This window comes from Rhinatrema bivittatum, chromosome 12 (genome assembly GCF_901001135.1).
Source record: "Rhinatrema bivittatum chromosome 12, aRhiBiv1.1, whole genome shotgun sequence".
In the NCBI taxonomy this organism is placed as follows: domain Eukaryota; kingdom Metazoa; phylum Chordata; class Amphibia; order Gymnophiona; family Rhinatrematidae; genus Rhinatrema; species Rhinatrema bivittatum.
The window spans coordinates 30,181,607-30,202,880 of NC_042626.1; the positions used below are offsets into that span (position 1 = coordinate 30,181,607).

General features: G+C 45.9%; 1 protein-coding gene across 1 annotated transcript in view; it reads right to left on the reverse strand.

Moving 5' to 3' along the window:
• SIK2 (salt inducible kinase 2) overlaps positions 1-21,274 on the reverse strand; it is an 84,343-nt gene that overhangs the window by 23,787 nt on the left and 39,282 nt on the right. The window contains 4 exon segments of the mRNA XM_029572825.1: positions 1,266-1,486; positions 3,234-3,357; positions 6,472-6,596; positions 19,105-19,266. Of these exon segments, the coding sequence (XP_029428685.1) occupies positions 1,266-1,486; positions 3,234-3,357; positions 6,472-6,596; positions 19,105-19,266 (632 nt within the window).

Sequence of the window (21,274 nt, forward strand, 5' to 3'; positions counted from 1 at the left end):
TTGGGCCTGAGTGTGAGGTAGGGGATTTTGGAACTGTGCAGGAGATGGGGTCAGGGAATGCATCGTGACCCTGTGCATGGAGTCTGCAGCTTGCCCAAGCTTCTCCTCAGAAACACAGCCACGGGCAATAGGGAAAAAATTAAGTTCTGCATCCCGGGCAGCCATTCTGGTTCATACTTGGGTGAGAACAGCACTCGTTCAATGGGTAAAAGGCTTAAATTTAGGCACTTACGTTAGGATCTTAATTTCATCCAAATTCAGGAGCAAAATTTTTTCAGTTGAAAATTCATCTAACTTTAAGCACCTAACACAGAGGACCCTAAATTAATTTGCTTAGAGTTAGGCTCCAAAGTTAGGGGCCTAGTTTGCTTGCTTATTTATTTATTTATTTATTTATTTATTCGTTCAACCTTATATACCGGCTTTCAAATTCATTTCAAAAATTCATTCAAAAAAAACATTTAATATGCCAAATTATCCTAAGCAGCTCACAAGATTCCATTCATAGAAATAGCTAAACTCACAAACATTAAACGGAAAATCAATGCAGAACCTAACTCCTCCCACCCATCCTGCCCCAACTCCGCCCATGAAACCACCCACTTTCTAGGCTCCTAAATTTAAGAGTCTTGTGAAAATAGGAGCCTAAATTTAGGAAGTCGGCCCTCGTAAGTTTTCAGAAGGCCAATTTAGGATCCCAACCCCTTTGAAAATTGACCTCTAGAGGCCCTGGCTCACTCTGTGCAGGTGAGACATCCCGGGAACAGCAAATCAAGCATGCAAACATTTCTGGAAGGATTAAACGCAATCTACGAGTCTTAGAAATTTTTCAGCATTTGTCTTTTTCCCTTTGGTGGCATCTGGGGGGGGGGGGGGGGGGAGGAAGCACAAATTACCAGAGATAAATCTGGGCTTGACCAACCCCAAATCCCCTGCAAGGACTTCATCTTGACTGGGCCTCAGGGCTGTGAGACACAGGTGCAATAAAAGCAGCTGGCAGAGCTTTGTAATACAGCACGGCCATGCCTTACCTTAACCAGAGGAGGCAGGAGCAGCAAATTCCTTCTGCCATGCCTCCAGTTGAGTAGAGGCAGGGCTGTGCGGATTAAGCACTCCCAGTTACTTTCAGTGCATGCGCGCGTAATCGCCATGGCCCTTGCTGTGTTCGATTCCAAAATAACCTACTCGACAGTGGCATGCCTGCTGAGCTGCGTAACCAAATATGAGAAGGGACGGGTATTATATGCCTACTTTTTTCCCCTTACCTCTATGGTCTTCTGTTGATCAATACCCAGGCTATGCATGAGCCGCAGGACCTGCTCGTTGTATTCCCCAATGGATGGCTCGTTCTCCTGCCCCTGGGGGTATAGGATGGGCCTTTGCACAGGAACCTCCACCAGCATCCACTTGTGCTCCTTGATCTGGCCGATGGTCAGTCTTTTGGCCGGCTCGAGGACCAGCATTCTCCTGATCAGGTGTTCACACTCTGTTACCGAAGGACAGAAGAGGCAGAGAGGGGAGGTCACAAAAGCACATCCACTCAGGGACAGAAAGATCACAGCCAGCGCTTTCATTCCCTTTACTGTAACCAGTGACTCAAACAGGAGAAAAAAACTCCACTGATAAGCATTATAAAAAAAATGCATCAAAAAAAAAAAATATTTTTTTTTTTATAATAAATCTAAATTTTAAGTTTCATACAAAGGCAAAGAAATAAGAAAAGGTACAGGCTGACACTTTTCGAGCCTTGACCAAAGCTCACCTCTGTCAGCTAATAGGATTGCAGAAGCCTCTTGGAACTTAAAAGACTACAATACAAATATACTCAATCTAAGGATTTCATTTCTCACAAAGAACAGAATCAGTTTCTTTACTAGGTCTGTAGAGTCCGAGTGAATGCATGAGCAATGAGGATCTGAAATTTCAGGTGCCTCATATGGACCTTTTTTCCCCCCACTTTCCCAAGCATTAAATTGCTTGTGCTGTATAATTATGCAGGTGTTTGCCTGCCATTTCACATCTCCCGCTTTATCCCCAGTAGGGCTGCAGTCGTCAGTCAGCCAGTGCACAGTAAAGTCTGCATTATAAAACTACACTAAAATACTTTGAAGTCTTCAGTGATATTAATAATTTTGTACATGGGGAGACCTCTGACAGGCCTTATGGTTTAATGCTTGAGAAACCAACTCAGCTTCCCTCGGATGTGGATGGCCTGGCAGTGCATGCAAAGCTTCCAATAGAAGGTGGCTGGGGGTAAAGGACAGAGGTCGTCACCCCCAAGGCAATCAGGCCAATGCAATATCAGAGCGCCCTGGCCTGGGAGCTTGATGCAATAGGCAAATGAACAGCAGCGCTAAAAGGGATGTGCCATGGGTAATTTGTGCGTCCTTGGCAATCTGCATCGGGCACCCAGGAGAAGTGGCTGCGTGTCTAGAACAGCCTGGTCAGAGCTCCCACCCCACCACCAGCAACACTACTCCTGATTGGTCCTTTCACCAACAAGTGACAGTGAATGGACCAATCAGCAGGAAGTGAAGGAGTGAATAAATGAATATCAAGTGCCCAACACAACATTAACAAATTCATCCCTTCTCTCACTGCCAGCAGGGATTCCGATTGGGCTAGACCTTGGGGATGCTTTCTGTGGAGTTTTTTTTCGTCAGCCCTTGAGCGCCGCATGCTTTAACTTCTGCTTCTGGGCAGGCACTAAATTTGCAGTGTTAAAATGGGTGCCATGGCCGCACGGCAATTTTTTTGCATTGGGGTTAAATGCTAATAGCCTCATCAACAGGAATTTACATGTGATGAGCGCTATTAGCTACGCATGAAGGGTTTTGGACGCGCATCCAAGCGTGTGTAAAGCCATGCACACTATATTGCGTTGGCCAACTGAGGCACAGGGAGATAAAATTAACTCTTCTTCTCCCTCCAATGTCATACAGAGCCAATGGTAGACCCAAGGTCACAGAGGAGACATGCAGGCCTGCAGTACTGCTTGCATACCTTCTCCCTTTGTACATAATGTTTTGCAAAACAAAAAACACAGACTGCATTAAAGTTAGCAATGCCCAGCTGTTCCACAAAGTTATTCTGCCTAAGGGGGGATGCACAATGCCACTCTAAAAAAGCCAGTGCCATTTTACAGCAGAAAAAAATAAACTAGGATAGGTTTACATTACGGTAATAGTTATGCAGCTCTTAGTTCAGTTTATGCAGCTCTTAGTTCAGTTTACCTTCCGACATGAAGTATGGGATCCTGAACCTTCCCTCAAGCACTCTCTGCCGCAAGATAGGGAGCGTTGGACCATCGAATGGTAAAGCGCCACAGACCAGGACATAGAGGACGACACCCATGCTCTGCAGAGAGAGAGAGAAAGGGGACAGGTTTGCTATTTCATCAGACTACTTTCATTCCAGACTCTGATCTCACCATAGGCCTTCTGGTTCCATCAGTCTGCCCTCCTACAGGAGCCCATTTTGTCACATACTTGGACTCAACGTATTCCTGAAACAATTGCAAGGTGGCAATCCGACTCGCTGTGGGAAAACAGGGGAAGACCACCCAGGAACCTCTGTTTCCAAAACCTTCCTATAGCCGCAGGGGCTAATGTGACTCTTCCAAATACACGCAGGGCCTGATTTTAAAAAGCATTTACCCATGTAAAACTGGATTTTACACGGTAAATGCACTTTACTTAAGTGGGCTTTTGAAAATTGCTACAATATGCGCCATTGAATTGTCCATAGAATTTACTCATGTAAGTGCACTTTACAAGAGTAAATGGCTTTTGAAAATTGCTACGATAGTATGTTACATTTACGCATATAAAACTCCTTTGAAAATTACCTCCTAATGCACTAAAATTGACCACTTTGCTCTGTAAAGAAAAACCCCCCAACAATTTTCTATGGTAAAATGCATGCAAGCCTCGATTATAAAGCAAAACAAGCACAAAAGGTGTACAGATGGAGCGTCATTCTTAATCTGGCGGTGCCTGTCCGACCAGCCTAAAACTCGGTAATTGGATCCTATCACACCATGGGGAACATTTTAAAAAACACGCGCGAACAAAAGTACGCTGGATTTTATAAGATACGCGCGTATCTTATAAAATCCGGGGTCGGGGTGCGCAAGGGGGTGCACATTTATGCAACCTGCGCGTGCCGAGCCCGGCGCGAGCTGCCTGTTCCCTCCGCCTCCCCTCACCTTCCCCTCCCTTGCCCACCCCCCCCCGGCCCTATCAAACCCCCCCTACTTGGCAGATTTACGCCTGCCAACACGCCTCCCACCCCGCCCTGAAATTCGCGCCGCCCACCCGACACGCCCCCTTTGCAAAGCCCCGGGACTTACGCGCATCCCGGGGCTTGTGTGCGCCGCCGAGCCTATGCAAAATAGGCTCGGCGGCGCGCAGGGGCCATTTAAGAGGGTTAGCGCATAACTTATGAGCGTAACCCTTTGAAAATCCGGCCCCATCTTCTCAAATCATACCAAAAGCACAACAGCCCTCACCTCCCATGGTTTTGCCTGTGATAGAAGAGGTCAGACAGACAGATGGAGACAATCTCCCCATAAAGCTGTCTTTCCAAAGCCCTTATGCAAATGACCACCATTGATTTCTGGTGATTTGCATAAGGGTAGGGCGATGTGATCAATTTAGGCAGCCTGAGGGAGGACCTGTACTCCAAAATGGGAAGGCTTTGTTTAGGAGCCAGGGACCATGTGAACAGCTGAGAAAAAAAAAAAGCTATCGCTGCATCCATTAATTACCCTGTCTCTGAACCCAGCCCTGGCCCTGAATCACCGAGTCCGCTCTCCTCATCCTCACCAGAGAGAAAGAGAATTCAGTCTGTAAAGCACGGTGTCCCACCAGCCTCACTGCTCCAAGTCAGAGGCAGACGACGGGATTTGATGTAGCAAAGTGCGTCTGCTTTGGGCTAGCCTTACTCGGAGGCAGGCAGAAAGAAAGAATAGCTACCGGGGTTGCTAACGGAAGGGGCCGATGCAGAAAGGTGCATTCACTGCACCTTTTACCCTCCATTTGTGCGCGTCTTTTCCGCGGCCAAAAAAACCGTACTCCCAATGCAGGAAGGAGTTCTGCGCGTACCTTAAGGAGTAATGCTTGCAAACGAGGGCATGGGGTAATTACCTCCCGATGCAGAGAGAGACTGCATCGGGCCAGCGCGCCTTTCTTTAGCTCCGGAAACTTACCGCCCGGGTCAAGGCTAAGTTTCCAGCACTACAGAAAAAAATAACTCAAAAGGGGAAAAAAATGTCTGGACGGGTAAGTGGTGGCAGCTGCCGTCACCATCTAGCCAGATAAATACCAACTTATCCGTCTATCTGGCACGTCACGAGCCTTAGAAAGTACTTTATCCGGCTATGTAGCGGTGACCCGAGCCTGAGAGCTGGATAAATTGGGGTTTTTTTTTCTTTACAGAGCAAAGTGGTCAATTTTAGTGCATTAGGAGGTAATTTTCAAAGGAGTTACATGCGTAAATGTAACACACTATCGTAGCAATTTTCAAAAGCCATTTACTCGCGTAAACTGCATTCACCAAGTAAGACCCAGTTTTATCCAGCACGGGCCAAATGCCCATTTTACAGTTTTTATGAGTTTTTAACTCCCAATGCATTAGCATACTATTAACTTACTGCATTGCGAGTTTCAAAAAAAACCCCTGAGCCTTAGAAATGTGCACTGGAATCCAGGACACAGCTTTCTGTTTTTAATGCTCAGATTATTGCATTGGCCCCTCTGTGAATATAAGAAACTGCATCTACTACTCATCAAATTACGTCAAATTTTACAGACACCCCGAATTTTCAAAAGCTCAAGGTCGGAAATAAACAATAGTGAAAAAAATAAATAAATCATTCTTTCGCAAGGTGGAAGCTGAAGGGGCGTGGGAGCTGGATAAGGAAGGAGCACGATCCAGAGCAAAAACGTTGCCAATGGACCAGCACCGCCCCCTCTGAGCTCTTCTTCAAAAGGATTCATCAAAGGACGAACCAGGGACAAGCGTCCAATGTGGTGGCTCAGACAGAGAGGGAGAAGCCCTCTACCTCCCCTTCCCCCCTTCTCTCCCATCATGGCCCCTCATCCACTAGAGAGGTGCAGCTTTAAAGGCCTGAGGCCCGACGGAGAGGGGAAGGGGGGAGGTAAAAAACAAACAAAAAAAAAAAACCCACCAAGGGCCTCCAGACTGTGCTGTGGGGGTCTGCGGCTAATTTCCTACAGCTGGACCAAGTCTGTTGGTAGCAAATGGTCCCGCGGGCTGCCTCTTTCTATCTGGGGAAATTTTAGTTTCCCACCCTACCCAGAGTAGAAGAAACTTGCATTACAACGAGGCTGCGGCTCTTCAGCATGGAGGCGCCTTTGACTCGACAGCCCCTCCCCAGTTTGATCAGCCGACCTGCTTCTGTGTCCTCCCCTGCCAGGTATCATTTTTATTCCAATAAAAGACAGATACCCAGATATCCAGCTGCGGTCCCTCGTACTGGTGGCCTTCAAAGACTTCGGGGGCAGCGTAGGGAGGACTTCCACACCAGGTCGCCAGGGGCTCTCCCGTCTTATAGAAATTTCCAAAGCCAAAATCTGTACAGAGGGGAAAAAAAAACAAAACAAAAACACACAAAGAGCCGTTTAACTAAGCAGACCAACGAAAAGACCACAGGAGCAAATGTGCGGATATTGTCTCTACAGGAGGATAAGGCAACCCAACAAGAATCACAGCGATATATTCTGGGGACTCTGATGCCCAAGACACATAGGCAAGAAAGAACGCCATTACTGAATCCAAAAAAAAAAATCAAGTTGTACAATTAAAAAACGGAACCAACTTTCACGTCATGCTCACAGATCCCTCCCACGCCAACCTGCCTGCTCTGTGGTGGGGCAGTGTGCGGGGGCGCGCGTGTGTCAGAAGCTTGCGCTGTGCCTGTCCTGTGGCAGAGCCGTGGGTGCCAGGGAAGCTTGGTTCTGTGGTGGAGACCCAGAAGGTGGGGGCGGCAAGGTCATTTTTATCCAGGGGTCAAGGAATTAAAGCCCTAAACAGACCAGATGGCCCTTTTTTTGTCTCTATCAGCCATCGTTTAATATGCTGCTATTACTATATGTTAAAGAAAAAGAGCAGACTGGGCACTTCTGTGCGTGATTTGGAAGCAGGCCCTCAGGTTGGCAAGTCCGATTGACCGCACCCCAGCTCCATGGCCCCTGGTGGGAGGGTCATCTCCTAGGGGCAGAATCTGGTTCAGGCATTTCCAACTTCTTTGCAGCTCCGGCCTGTCATTAACTCCTGCAGGCTGGAGGGGGGTAATGGGAGGACAGGAATTACACCGCCATTAGTGATCGATCTCTCTTTCATCACAAGTCTGTCTTCCTTCACTCTAATGCTGCAGTTGCTCCCTTGGTGCCCCGATGGCGAGTGGCATGCCGAATAAATAAATAAATCGGTCCCTTGCTTATCTTGCTTTGCCACAGGAGGCAGCAGTGCAGAGGTCATTACCTAGAATGAACACACTCTGGAAATGTATTGGGGGGTGGGAGGGGATCACAGGTGATCTGCTTTTTCTCTGTATCGCTCCATGGTGAGACCGCACCTTGAATACTGTGTACAATTCTGGTCGCTGCATCTCAAAAAAGATATAATTGCGATGGAGAAGGTACAGAGAAGGGCTACCAAAATGATAAGGGGAATGGAACAACTCCCCTATGAGGAAAGACTAAAGAGGTTAGGACTTTTCAGCTTGGAGAAGAGACGGCTGAGGGGGGGATATGATAGAGGTGTTTAAAATCATGAGAGGTCTAGAACGGGTAGATGTGAATCGGTTATTTACCCTTTCGGATAATAGAAAGACTAGGGGGCACTCCATGAAGTTAGCATGGGGCACATTTAAAACTAATCGGAGAAAGTTCTTTTTTACTCAACGCACAATTAAACTCTGGAATTTGTTGCCAGAGGATGTGGTTAGTGCAGTTAGTGTAGCTGTGTTTAAAAAAGGATTGGATAAGTTCTTGGAGGAAAAGTCCATTACCTGCTATTAAGTTCACTTAGAGAATAGCCACTGCCATTAGCAATGGTAACATGGAATAGACTTAGCTTTTGGGTAATTGCCAGGTTCTTATGGCCTGGATTGGCCACTGTTGGAAACAGGATGCTGGGCTTGATGGACCCTTGGTCTGACCCAGCATGGCACTTTCTTATGTTCTTGCACGACATCGTGACACTGAGACAAACACTTAACTGGGTTAATAGGGAGGGCAGTTTTGAAAACCCAGATAAGCAAGGTCTGAGAAGCACCCAAGCCTGCATACAGGGGATCGACAAGAGTGGGATCAGAAGCGGGGGGAGTGGGGGGCAGAGTTTTGCATTTCCAAAGCTATGTGCATTGTTTGCAAAGAAACAGCTTCTGTGGAAAAAGCAGGGGCAAATCTCTGTCCCCCCCCCCCCCCCCCCCCCCGGAGGCATTTTTCAAAAGGAAATAAAGTAAACAATACTCTCCCTTTGAAAAGTGGTGCCATGTCCACAGGCCAAAAAAAAAGTACCCCCAGACTTCGCACTACTAGGAAAATGGTCCCCGCTGTGCAGAATGGAGTTAGCCTGCGACTAAATGGCCACATCCCTTCCAGGAAAACAGCACGAGATACTGAAACTATTCCTAGTACAAAAAGCATACTTTACTGCACCAGATCTACCACAAGCGGGTGGATGAGCGCACAACAGTTGATCAGCTTGCTAAACGTGCACTCTTATAGCCCCCATGTGCATTGCACCAGTTCTCAGAGGGAAAGAACCCAGGTCGGCTCCCTTTGATGAGAGGCAGGTGCAGCATCTGTTCGCGCGGGCGGTTGGGGAAGGAGGGGGTGCCTAGCAGCATACCCACTTCTGGAAATCTCCACACACGCGTGTTATTTTCAACCTCCGGCTTATACAGGGCCATGGGAACAACCTCCTTTTCACATGGCTTAGAGTGCGCGCCTCGCTGCAGCCACTTTAACCTGTGTATCAGAGATATCACCCCCCTGTAGCTACCACAAGGTCTGTGCGTGCAAAGGCACGCACGCTTTGCAGTTGCTATTTGTGTGGAAGGATGGCCGAGTGGGCGTGAAAACGGCACGTGCACTGGTTTCCTCCTGACAAAACACATTCCCGGGAGCGCTTCTTTTTTAACCCAACTAAAAGCCCCCATGCCTTTCAGCCAGGCAGAGGATGGCAGCTGACAAACAGGCCAGTTTACCCAGGTAAGTGGCTTTGAAAACAGCCTTTGCTAAACTTGAGGGGGGGCGGGGTTAGGAGGCCGAGACAAGAATCCTGAGTTCTGATTGGCCAACGATTGCCCCCCTTCCTCTCCTCACAAGCCAGGAAGTTCCATCACCACCATGGCACCCGTCGGTCAACGCACCCTACGGACGGCTTCACGGTCAACCGAACTGGGGGTGAACCAGAGGCCGAGAGCGCACAGCCAGCGTTTTCAGTTTCATCAGATGTAGAGTAACAGACAACAGAAAAACACTTAGGCGTTGCATTCAAAAGCCGCAGGCTTAAGAGCCATTTCCTCTGCTATGCACAGAGGAGGCTGCTATGATTTCTCAATAAACCATCAGCAGGGCCCTGAAAAAGAGGGAGCAGGCAGATTGAAATAAAGACCCGACCCTGTGTGAATATAACTGCATTCGCCACCTCAAGTGGGGCAGGCAGCTTGCTTTCTAATTAACCATAAAGCCCTCACTGATCGTTTGATGTTTGTAGCAGATATACTTAAAGCATTGTATTTATTAGTAAATACCCTTCAAGGTCACATCTGTTCTATAGGTGGCAGATTTAACAATATCAAGAAGTCTTAGCCATGCTCTCTTCCAGTTTTTAATCACTCTTCTCCCTTCCTTTTCTCCACCCATCCTCGCTCCCTTTCCCTCTCAACCCCACCTCCTCACCCTCCATCCCTTCTCCCTTTTTTGTCCCAATACCTGCCCGAGTCCCCCTGCGTCGTCATTCCTCATCTCCTTTTCTTGCTCCCTGCAGTTTGGACTTTTTTCTCTGGCCACCCTAAGCACCTTCAGGCCAAGTCCCCAAAGGGAGTCGCACATTCCTGCGTCCAAGAGCCCGGCCAGACTCTCTCCTGTCCTGCTCAGGACAGATCAAGGCTCTGCCGCTAGGAATGAACGGATGCGTCCGGCCACCTGCCTACCCACCACCGTTCAGTTTGCTTGTTATACCACCTTTCCAAAAATTCAAAGCGATATACACCGATATAAAAAAAATGTCTACTCTTGATCTCCTTGAAGTCAAATGAAAGGCTTCGTTGGATCTATGAAGCCCCTCGCTGCCTCACAGGTCTGTTCATTTTACTTTTAGATCCTACTTCCCTATCATTTTTACTGCGTTGCTGTGAATGGGGGAGGGGGTCCACCTGACAGACTGTAAATACCTCAAAACAGAGCGCCAGCTGCCAGTTCCTGCTCTCCTAGCTAAATATTAGCGCCTTCTGGTTTTACCCCAATTCCGAGATTATGAATAACCAAAAAAACTAGATCGCAAACTTTCAAGTAGCCAAAAACAGCACTTTACTGTTAGGGATGGTGCAGAGGGGGTTAAGCCCTGGGAAAGCTGTGCACGATACCAGGTACGGTTTAAATCACGTCGTTCAGGAAACGTGCAGTAGCAGTGGTTTTTGGGGGTGGCACGGGAGACACTACCACTACCAGTGTTCCTCAGGTTAGGGCTGTGAATGCTGGCAGAGTTGGGGAAAATATATATATATAAAATCCATGCGCTGGATTTTACTGATGCCTTTTGTAAGAAGCTAGCTTCAAAAGAAAAAAAAAAAAAGCCACCCAGTTGTTTAAGTTAATTGAGATAAGCATACTGCTAAAGCCAAAATGTGCAATTAGTATATTATTCTAAGCATATATATTACTTTTGCTGAGGAACAGGTTAGGGATACATCATCGCGCTAACTTCTTGGTAGCCATCCTAAGTATTATTACTGGAAGCACGCTGTCTGCGCACAGTATAGAATGCTGGCTTATTCCATCACAGCCTTAACCATTGCACTTCCCCCCCACGGTCTCTGTGCTGTAGAATAGAAAAGTGGCGTATTCTAACCTGCAACAATTAGGCCACTTTTCATGGCATCTAGTTTGTTTTCCTACTTCATTTTATCCAACAGAAGAATTCCAATCAGTATATTTCCCTTGGAATGAAGGTTTATTCTAGAGTTAAGGATCTATTCTACAGATGGGTACAGCATCCTGTCTCTTCTTCACATTCTCTGGCCCTTCGTAGTGAATGCCCTTGCAGTGTGGCACAGAAGTCCAGTTTTGGCAGCGAATACCACATCTGGACACAAGACACCCGCTTCTTTATTTGTCTAGGAGGATTACTTGAGGGAGGTGTACGGAATGCAATGCCAAGTCACAAGGTGCTTTTGGGTCACCCGCCTGTGCTTACACAGCCACGCCCGCCAGTCACACTGCTGCGGAGATGCTCTTCTCAGCGTTTCACAGAAAAAACCCCCAAACAAAACAAATAACCCAAAACAAATCAAGCAACCAGGGTGCTGGACCAGGATCTGCCACCCCTCTCACTGTTGGGAAACCAGTGGCCTCCGATGTACCAAGTCAGTCATCCACGGTACTTCTGAGCGATTAGGGCACAGAAATGAACTATGCCCTAGCTTCTGAAAGCGAAAAGGGCAGGGCGCTACCATGCAGAAGGTCCCCAGTTCAATTCTCAAGTGGGGTCTTCTGCTCCACAGGTCAGTTGGGGGTAGGGCTGGGAGTCCTGATCATTGCTCAAGAGTGACACCTGATGGCTGGATTCAGGGCCTAGGTATGCTTGGGGGAGGGGAGGGGAGGGGACGGCTGGAAAAATTCCTCTGGTAGTTAAAGTGAAGACTCCTGGTACCAGATCCCATCCCTGGTTCAGACTGAGCTGGAAGTAAAAAAAAAAAAAAAAAAAAAAGAAGAGGGAGCAGGAGGAAGTTGCCAGTTCAAAATAAAAAAGGCATTAAAATGAGAAGCAGGAGGGCATTGCCCATTATAGAAATGCAGGTTAAAACATCCAAACTGCCCACAGGGTTTTTTGTTTTTTTAACCTTTGCTACTTGTATTTCTCTTTTTAATACACTTGTGTTTAAAAAAAAACAAAAAACCACCCACCCCATTTTCAAATAATTCTCTTCCTTTCTGCAGCGAATACCACATAGATCTTCCCAGAAATTCTGGCACAGCTTCAGCAACTCCAGTCCATTTCTGAGAAATGATGGATATTAAGCAGAGATCTGTCCTTCGCAGCGCTGGATCCGTGGGCTGTACAAGTGCAAAGAACCCGCCCCCGCCCCTCAAGGGGATTCATGAAATCCCCAAAACCTCAAGAGCAACATTTCTAATCCGGTCGTGGCTGCAGAGCCCGAAGTGGAGCGAGGTTACGCGATTTGCCCACAGGACACTGACAGAGCAGAGACAGGGGACAGGAGACCTCCTATGAGTCGTGGAAATGCATGCGAGCCACGTCTGACCTTCAAGGAGCCCGGCGAGTTCATAAATCCAGGACACGGATTCCAGACAGTCGGAGGATTAAAAGAAAAAAGTAAAGCGAGGGAGGTAACTGTAAAATGCCAACAGAAACCGCCCCCCAAAAAAAAAAAAAAAAAAAGGCTCCAGGCGTACCAAGCACGGCTCGCTCAAGAGTAGAGGAGTCACCAAGTCTTAGAGCAGAAGGCCAAGGACGCCAGGTTTCCAATGCCACCTCTCCCACTCATGCTCCTTGTTTATTTATTTATTTATAGTTTTTTATATACCGCGGCACGTAATGCACATCACCTCGGTTTACAGCAAACAGTAATTCAGCCAAAGGCTTTACGATGAACATAAGTGGAATAAGCAAAGTGCTAATCTAACAGAAAAAATAGGAGTATACATATCAGATATATATGAGTAATAATATTAACAAAAGTCTGACTTGAAGGGAGTTATTTGTAAAGGAAAATAAGGGTAAGGGAAAGGGGGAATCATAGTAGGGGGGAAGGGAGTCATACCCGCACTACTAGTCTGACTCTTGTCTCCTCCCCACCTCCCCATATCAGGGAGGAATGGGAGTCTGTGGGAAAGGGAAAGGCAAGGCAGTATACAGGAATCAGGAGTAAGTTGAGAAGCGAAGTATGTAATTGCATAATTTACATCCTTCAAAGGAAGGCCTTTCTAAACAGCCATGTTTTTAAGTTCTGCTTAAATTTTCGGTGGCAGGGTTCTTGGCGAAGATCCGCGGGCATATTGTTCCACATTTTGGTTCCTGCTATGATGAGGGAACGTTTTTTAGTGGATGTAAGTTTGGTTAGTTTAGGAGAAGGGATCGGCAGTCTGGCCTGATGTTGAGATCTGATTGGACGGTTTGTTTTTTTGAAATACAGGTGCTCGGGAAACCCATTGCATGTTTTGGTTGTAAATGGCCTTATGAATCAGCGTAATCGATTTGTATATGATCCTGGATGCTACGGGTAGCCAGTGAAGTGATTGAAGCACAGGAGTGATGTGATCGTAGCGGTGCGTGTTGGTGATGATGCGCGCCGCTGCATTTTGAAGCATTTGTAATGGCTGCAACGTGTTTTTTGGTAGTCCTAATAGCAACGCATTGCAGTAGTCAAGTTTTGATAGAATTGTGGCTTGTAGAACCGTGCGGAAGTCGTATGGGTGTAGTAGAGGTCTGATACGCTTTAGTGTGTTAAGCTTAAAAAATCCGCTTTTATGACCCTGGGAAGTCACCTCACCCTCCCCTGCTTTAGGTATAAACTTAAGGCCTGATTTACTAAGGCTTTTCTGCCATTCTGAGTCTATAGGGGGAAAAAAAAAGCTCAATAAATCAGGCCTTCAGACTAAGCCCTCTGGGGTAGGAACATACCCTACTGTACCTGACTGTAAGTTGCCTAAGGCTTGATTTGGACAGAAGAGTAATTCTAAAATCCAAGGTCACGGTGTCTGGGACAATGGAAGAACAGGGCCGCAGAGAGGCAACAGGAGAACAGAAAATCCCTTTAAGAAGGGACAAGGTTTTACTTTCTCTTTGCAAATGAAATACAGAACAACATTTATTTCCTTTTGCATTGCCACAGACAGCAGTTGATCGCTGGTTTTCCCTTTTGTAATTGATTAGATTTCTGAAACTACTCATATAAATATATATATATATATATATATATATATATATATATATATATAGAGAGAGAGAGAGAGAGAGAGATCTCTAATGTACATACTCTAACCTATAATTACATACACACTCACACCCCCTCCATCTCCCCATACAAGCACACAATCCCACTTTATTTCCAACATAACTGGACTGGTCTAGTCACACTGGAACCTGCCTCATTAGTGACTAGGGAATGCAGAGGAAGGAGATAATTAGCTGGAAAGAGACGCTGATAGAAAGGTAGGCAGAAGAGCTGCTGAGAGCACTAATTACCCAAGTTGACCCATTTCACAGACAGGCCAATGCAATACCGTGCGCTCAGACTAGTGCACTGGCTGACGCACGTCCATAACCCTTTATGCAATAAGGGGATTAGCGTGTCCAAAACGCGCATACAAACCGGTGTGTAGCTAATAGCGCTCATCACATGTAAATGCCATGCTGAAGCAGCTATTACCCACTTATGTAAAAAATAAAATGTGTGCCCGACACGCACATTTTTACTCTCAAAAATTAATGCCTGCCCTGGAACAGGCGTTAAGCCTTGAGGAGCTCAAGACTTAAAGGAAAAGCAGAAAATACTGCTTTTCTGTAGTTCCTCAGATTTAATATTGTGGCGATATTAAGTCCGAGGAACCAAAAAAGAAGTAAGGTTAAAAAAAAAAAAAAGTCTTACCAGTGTTCAGGTTAGGAAAACGGATGCGCAATTAACGAGCGTCCGTTTTCCTAACCCATGCACAGCCATTTCTCCTGGGCGTCCGATGCCGGGGAGGGGCTAGGGATGCACAGTTCCCCCCCCCCCCCCCGCGGCCCATTTGCCTACTGCATCGCGTGCCCGGGAGAAGTGGATGGGCGCACGATAGAAAAGCGAGCACCCAATCATGAGCGCACCCATATTGCATCGGTCTGAAAGTGAATAGCGAGCAGCGCCCTCCTCTATCCCAGACATCAGTGCACCGGTGTGGAAGGAGAACGCCGCAGCAGGAGCAGCCCGAGCTGCTTCCTTGTGAGAGCCACAGCTGCTCCGAACGTGCTCTTTCAGAACTGCCTGCACGCGGCTGCACACAGCAGCCACTAAACGATAACTTTCATCACTCTGCTATTTTATAAACTGGACTCATGAAAAGAGGATGACCTTGAATATATAAAAATATCACAACCAGTCAATAATTCTGAGGCAGAAGAGCATCTGGGTCAGGCATTTTTGACCCCTTGCTCTCTTCCATGACTTTCCATGTCGAGAATCAAATTTCACTTCAGTCCCTTCAAAATGCACAAAATTACCTAGGAAGTGCATGGGTTGCTCGCCCTGTGTGTCCTTGAGCACGTCACTGCCTCTCTATGGCTCCATTCACTTGGCTGGAATTAGGCAATGAGAATAATTGGTTCCCTTTCCTGTCTTCAAAAGCTGTCCTGCAAAGTCAGGTACCAGCAACATGCCAGCTAAATCACGCCAGAAACAGCTGCATGCATGTCTTCGAAATACCAGAAATTCTAATTTGCATAAAGGGTGAAATAATCCCAATAGGTCCGCTAAGTGAATTAACTGAATTCCAGAATATTTGATATGGGTCATCAGTCCAAGGTTGCCACCTCACCCCAGATAAAGCAAACAGGCGTATCCAATCCTGGTTGTACCCCATTGCATGCATGGATTTGTAGTTCTGGATGTCTCAAAGAAATCAATGGAATATGCAGAACTACAAATCCATGCATGCAGTGGGGTAAGCCAGGACTAGATCACAACCTGCTCCGTGGACCTGGGGCAGAGGTGGCAACCTAATGTAACAGATGATTTCAGGACACACTGTTGTCCAATTTCTCTTCAAAGCACATCGGGATTTGGTGCCCTGATTTTTCTACTGATAAGCTACAGAACCCCAAATGCATTTAAGACGGCGATTTACAACAAGAAGGCAAACAAACACAAACTAGGCCCATGCAACTCCTTGGAAGTGGGTGGCAAAGCCATCCCTAATTAACCGGGCCGGACCCATTAAAACAAATTCATGTCACTAGTAAGTCTACATCAAGATTGTGCTGGCCAGGTTTCCTCTGCTACTTTTTTTTTTTTTTTTTTTAATGGCACTTTCTTCTGAAGATGGAGTGAAAATAAAAATTGAAAGTTAAATGGAGCATGCGCTCTCTGGAGCACAGCCCATGCCTGCAGCCTCTTTGCCTGAAGAGGTCCACATGGAGTGGATCGGGGGGGGGTAACACTAGGCATGTGTATGAAAAGAGCTTCTCTGAAATATTCCACACGTTCAAGGGAGGAGGAGGAGAGAGAGAACCGCCCCCCCCCCCAAAGGAAAGATGGGGAAAACTATAGAGGGCAGGGGCAGATGGGACACAGAGGAAAAAGGAAGGGGGGAGGGGAAGAGAGGAGTCCGTCATGTCAGAAGATGTCTCGGATTCCCTGCATGGATCAGACTCCGGTTTATCCAAGCCACTTACCCCCTCCCTCCCCAAATAAATAAATGTTGTGGAGGTTCCAACAGCAATTAGTCTCAGACTGGGCAGAGCAACTCTGGAACAAGACAGACTACTTGTTAATGCAGACACCCAATAGCAGGGAAACGGAGGGGGGGAGGGGGAGCCCTGTGACCTCACCGACTGCTCTGCTTTCTATTGGCACAAAATGGATTTAAAAAAAAAAGACTTCGCTGTAATGTTTACAAGGGATGTTTGGAAGCGCGTGGATGTGCAGTAGTCCGACCAAGTCCCCTATCGCCTAGGGATGGTAGATGATGATAATGTCGGAGAGACCTGGAGACTGCGTGACAGCACAGTGGGCACCTTCTTCCCTTGGCCATATCAGTTGGCAGCAAGTAAAATATTTTCACTTTGCAGTCAGAAAAGGTCAGTAAGCTTTGATGGGAACAGTGACCATCCTCGCCAGCAGAGATTTGAAGTTGTTATTTATATAATATTAGAAAATCTAATTAATGCAGTGTATTCATTTGATTTTCTGCATGCATATATATATATATTTTTTTTTTTAATTATTTTTTTTTTGGTGGATTGCTGGGTTAGGGGTTTGTTTTTTTTTTAGTTGTAATCTGCCTAGTGAGAGATTTGGATCGGGCGGTAAGTTTTATAAATATACAAACACTACAATTCGTCAGGTCCTGGTAGGAGACAAGTGATTTTGAGGAATTCCCAGGACGAAAGCAAGCATTTCAGGAGAGAAATATACACAGACTACTCAGTTACAAATCCTCAGTATCTTGGAGAATCCAATCAACACTTCATGACAGGCTGGGAATGCTCGATCTTAAATCAAGAGCCCTCCAAAAGCTGGCAAAGGTTTCTGAAGGTACTACTTGATAATATAGAGTAATATTTTGTATGCCTAGACAGACAGTCTTCCCATTTTTAGTTCAAGGCGGTTTACAATGTTTTTTTCAGGTAGAATCTGAGGGAACAGGAGACAAAGTGGTTTGCCCAAGGTCACAAGAAATATCAGAGAGGTTTGAACTCTGGTTTCCCTAGTTCACAGTCCCCTGTGTAACCTCCAGGCTGATTACTATGGGATACAAAATGTGAAAGACGACTTACAAGAATTAAACAAGTATGCATTTGGTGTCCTCCACCAAATCTTTTAAAAGGATGGGTTTTTTTGCTGGACCAGGCCTTTAATTCAAAATGGTCAACAGGGCGAGCAGCAGCCTGCACTGGATACATCTGCACTACGGCTGTAGAATGTGTGGTTATGTCACCTGGACTTATTTTATTATTTATTTGATTTATATTCCACCTGTCAAGGCACTTCAGACTGGATTGCCTTCAGTTTACCTTTGATATACAGCGGGATTTGTCAGCACCAGCAGTGGTTTATTGATGCGTTTTACTGATTTGGGGTAACCCGGGTTCTGGTGTCATCTGTTTCATGCTAGGGGATACCCTGCGTCACATCTTGTAAGGTACAAGTCTGGTCTATGGTTGTATTCTGTTTTGTGCCTTGTACGATTTCATGCATATTATGTTGGACGTGTGCGGGATATAACGATTTTTACATAAATACAATTCTATAGGATGGGAGGATTTAATGCAATGGATAAATGCATTTTTTGGAAAATTTGTTCAATTTAAAAAAAACCAAAAAAAAAAACAAACCACCAAAAACCTCATATGGAGTCCACTCAGCCTTGGTCTCCACCAGCATAATACAAGGATGAGTGCAACTCATCAGCCTATCAGAAGCCATGAATCTCACACCAGATGACGAACCTATCTGATCAATCAGATCACATCAGGTCCCATGCATGACTACATCAGGGACCTTCCATGTTCAGTATCTATTTCAACAAAAAACAGGACAAATCAGTGGAAAAAACAATGTAGCATTTTTCTAGGTAAATATCATTTTGGGTTTTTTTTGGGGTAATAAACACTTAAAATTCCTAGGGAAAAATATTATAAAACCTAAAAACATAGGTCCCTCAATGCCATGAAGCCTTTTGTGTAAGTCTATGCAGGACGCTCTAGAGAGGTATCAAGTGTGCAGCTGCTGTACCTCATCGTTTCCAACCACAGAGCAAGTGCAAAAACCACAGAGCACACATACCACAGGGCAAAAACCATCAGCAAGCCAAACCAGAGAAGATATACAACAGGCAAGTCACCTTCCTTTGCATAAAATAGCCTTACTTAGCAAGAAAATGAACTGCTAAAAACTGAACAGGGTGGTGTAGTTCTACTGTCAATGCTTAGAGCCAGTGCCAGCAGGCGCAAATCCCAGCATAGCCTGATCCAGCATAGATAAAATGAGGGCCAGGTATAGAAGTGCTATAAGCAATTACATCACATTCTGTACTCTTCCACAATGCAGACATCTAGCTGAGCAGCCCTGCAACAAATGAAAGTTACAGGCCATTGGTTGTGGCTTGGAGGACACCTCTTTGTCTCGGGTACCTGCTATCTTGATATTCATATGATTGTCCAACAAGAGGTTTTCTGCCTTCAGGTCCCGGTGGACGATTTTCCGGCTGTGACAGTAGTCTACTGCGGAAAGGATCTGCCAGAACTTCCGCCTTGCCTCCGTTTCGCTCAGTCGACCATGGCTTGCCAGGTAATCTGTGGAGAGTCAAGATGGGTGGCAAACAATCAACCAAGGCAGTCAACGAGCAACCGAAGCACTTTAACTTATCATATATAAAACGCCCTGTGCCCAGAAATAGCTTGTTTCACCCTACACTTCAAAAGGGCTACACAACACAATTAAGCATCTCCCAAATGTTGCTTCTTCATAGTTGAGTTTTCATGCACCACAGCGGGATTATGCAAAGCACTTCAGACCTGATCCCAGAAGAGCATTCAGTTGTTTATGGTTCTGCCCCCATGCAGTTATGAAAACCCGAGCGATTGATTCAACACTCAAAATCCTTCCACAAAGTCACCACAGTTTTATAGGAAGGATTCTGTTGCAAGAACGGCCTGATCTACAAAGTGCTTTGCTATTTCACAGCAAGGAAATTCTCCTGGAATAAAACTGAAAATCATTCGAAAATAAAGTATGAAGGTAATTTACCTAACGTTTCCATTTTAGAGCAGCTAGCTGTGCTAACCCTGGAGAGTGATGTCAATTTCCAAAGCGAACCTTATGCAGCACAAGTCCGCTTTGAAAATTAGCCCCGCAAGTCTGCTCTGCACAACTTCCACTTTTGTGTGCACAAAATTTTCGTGAAAAAAACAAAAACGTGGGAAAGGCTTCCCTGGGAGGTTAGACTAGTTTTGCTGACCGTGAAGAAATGAAAAGTTCATTGCAGCAATGAAATCCACTTGTTCAAAGTATGCATGTTAAGAACATATCCCGCCCCCAGCTCCGCCTCCACGGACATGAGATAAGCACACAAGTTTATGCACACATCTTGCGAGCAATTTTGAAACGGGGGGGGGGGGGGGGTGTCACCCAAGAAGGTAATTTTCAAAACATAACCACATAAACCACATAAAAAAAACAAATAAAAAGATTGCACGAGAATGTCCCCCCTCCTCAAGGCAGATAAGACCCCGTGAATTTAAAAGGCAGGGAAAGGAAACGTGAGGGTTTCATTTTTAACATGCGTGAAGCAGAGACTGCAACGTACCCATATCCCCACCGGCCCTGGAAGCTCTGCAGCTGTTCCAGAATTTCCTTCTGGATGCTGCATCTCCATGACCTAGAAAGCAAAGGCACCAAGGCCCCTCCCGGTAAACTTTCCAAGGGTCGGTCCTAAGACCGACAAAACAAGGTGCGAGCTAAAGGTCAATCATCTTTCCCTAGTTCTTAAGCATGGCCCCCATCGCTCTTCAGATTCACCAAAAAAAAAAAAAAAGAGCTTTACTCGCAGACAAACCTCTTCTTGCAAGGGTCTTGTATCAGGAACTATACAAAGCATTCGAAAGGTCAGAATCTTTTTGGAAAAACACAGAGAACACAAGAGTGCTGCTGTAAAAATCTATCCCACCACATGCACCCGGGCGAGGAGCTTTTTACAGAACAAAGGCACAGCACCCTCACATCCAATTAAACCAGGGCTCCGAAACACAGAGAACTAGCCGTGACCATGGCAAAGGAAGGGGGCCGGGTTCAGTCTCCCCAGGATGTACAAATGGCACATCAGAGTGCGTCACCCTCATACAGCAAGCAGCAAAGAAAAGTCACTCGTGCAAACAAAATTAAAAAAAATTTAAAAAAGTGTCTTTGCATTAGAGCTCCTCTCAGGATATTTTGACATTTGAGGAAGATGATCTCTCCCCTGCTCTCAAGGTCACTATCAAGGTCCCAGTGAAAAGGAACAAGGTAAGCCTGCCCTGAGTTTTAATCCACTGCATCTCTGGACTTTCAATTCTAGTTTCCTTAAGGCAGGCAGGGCAAGGCCACGAACAGGACAGGACTGCCCTAGCTTGTTCTTTATGACATGAAGCCCTACCTTTTCAGAATTAAACTTAACATATTGTAAGTTTGACATTTTTGAGTGCTTGTCATTTTACTTCGTTTGCATGCATTTATTTTTTTGTACATTGCCCCAGAGCTTTTATTAAAGTAAGGTAACTCAAACTATAAGTAAATAAATGCAGACCTGCTAACGTTGCTAATATA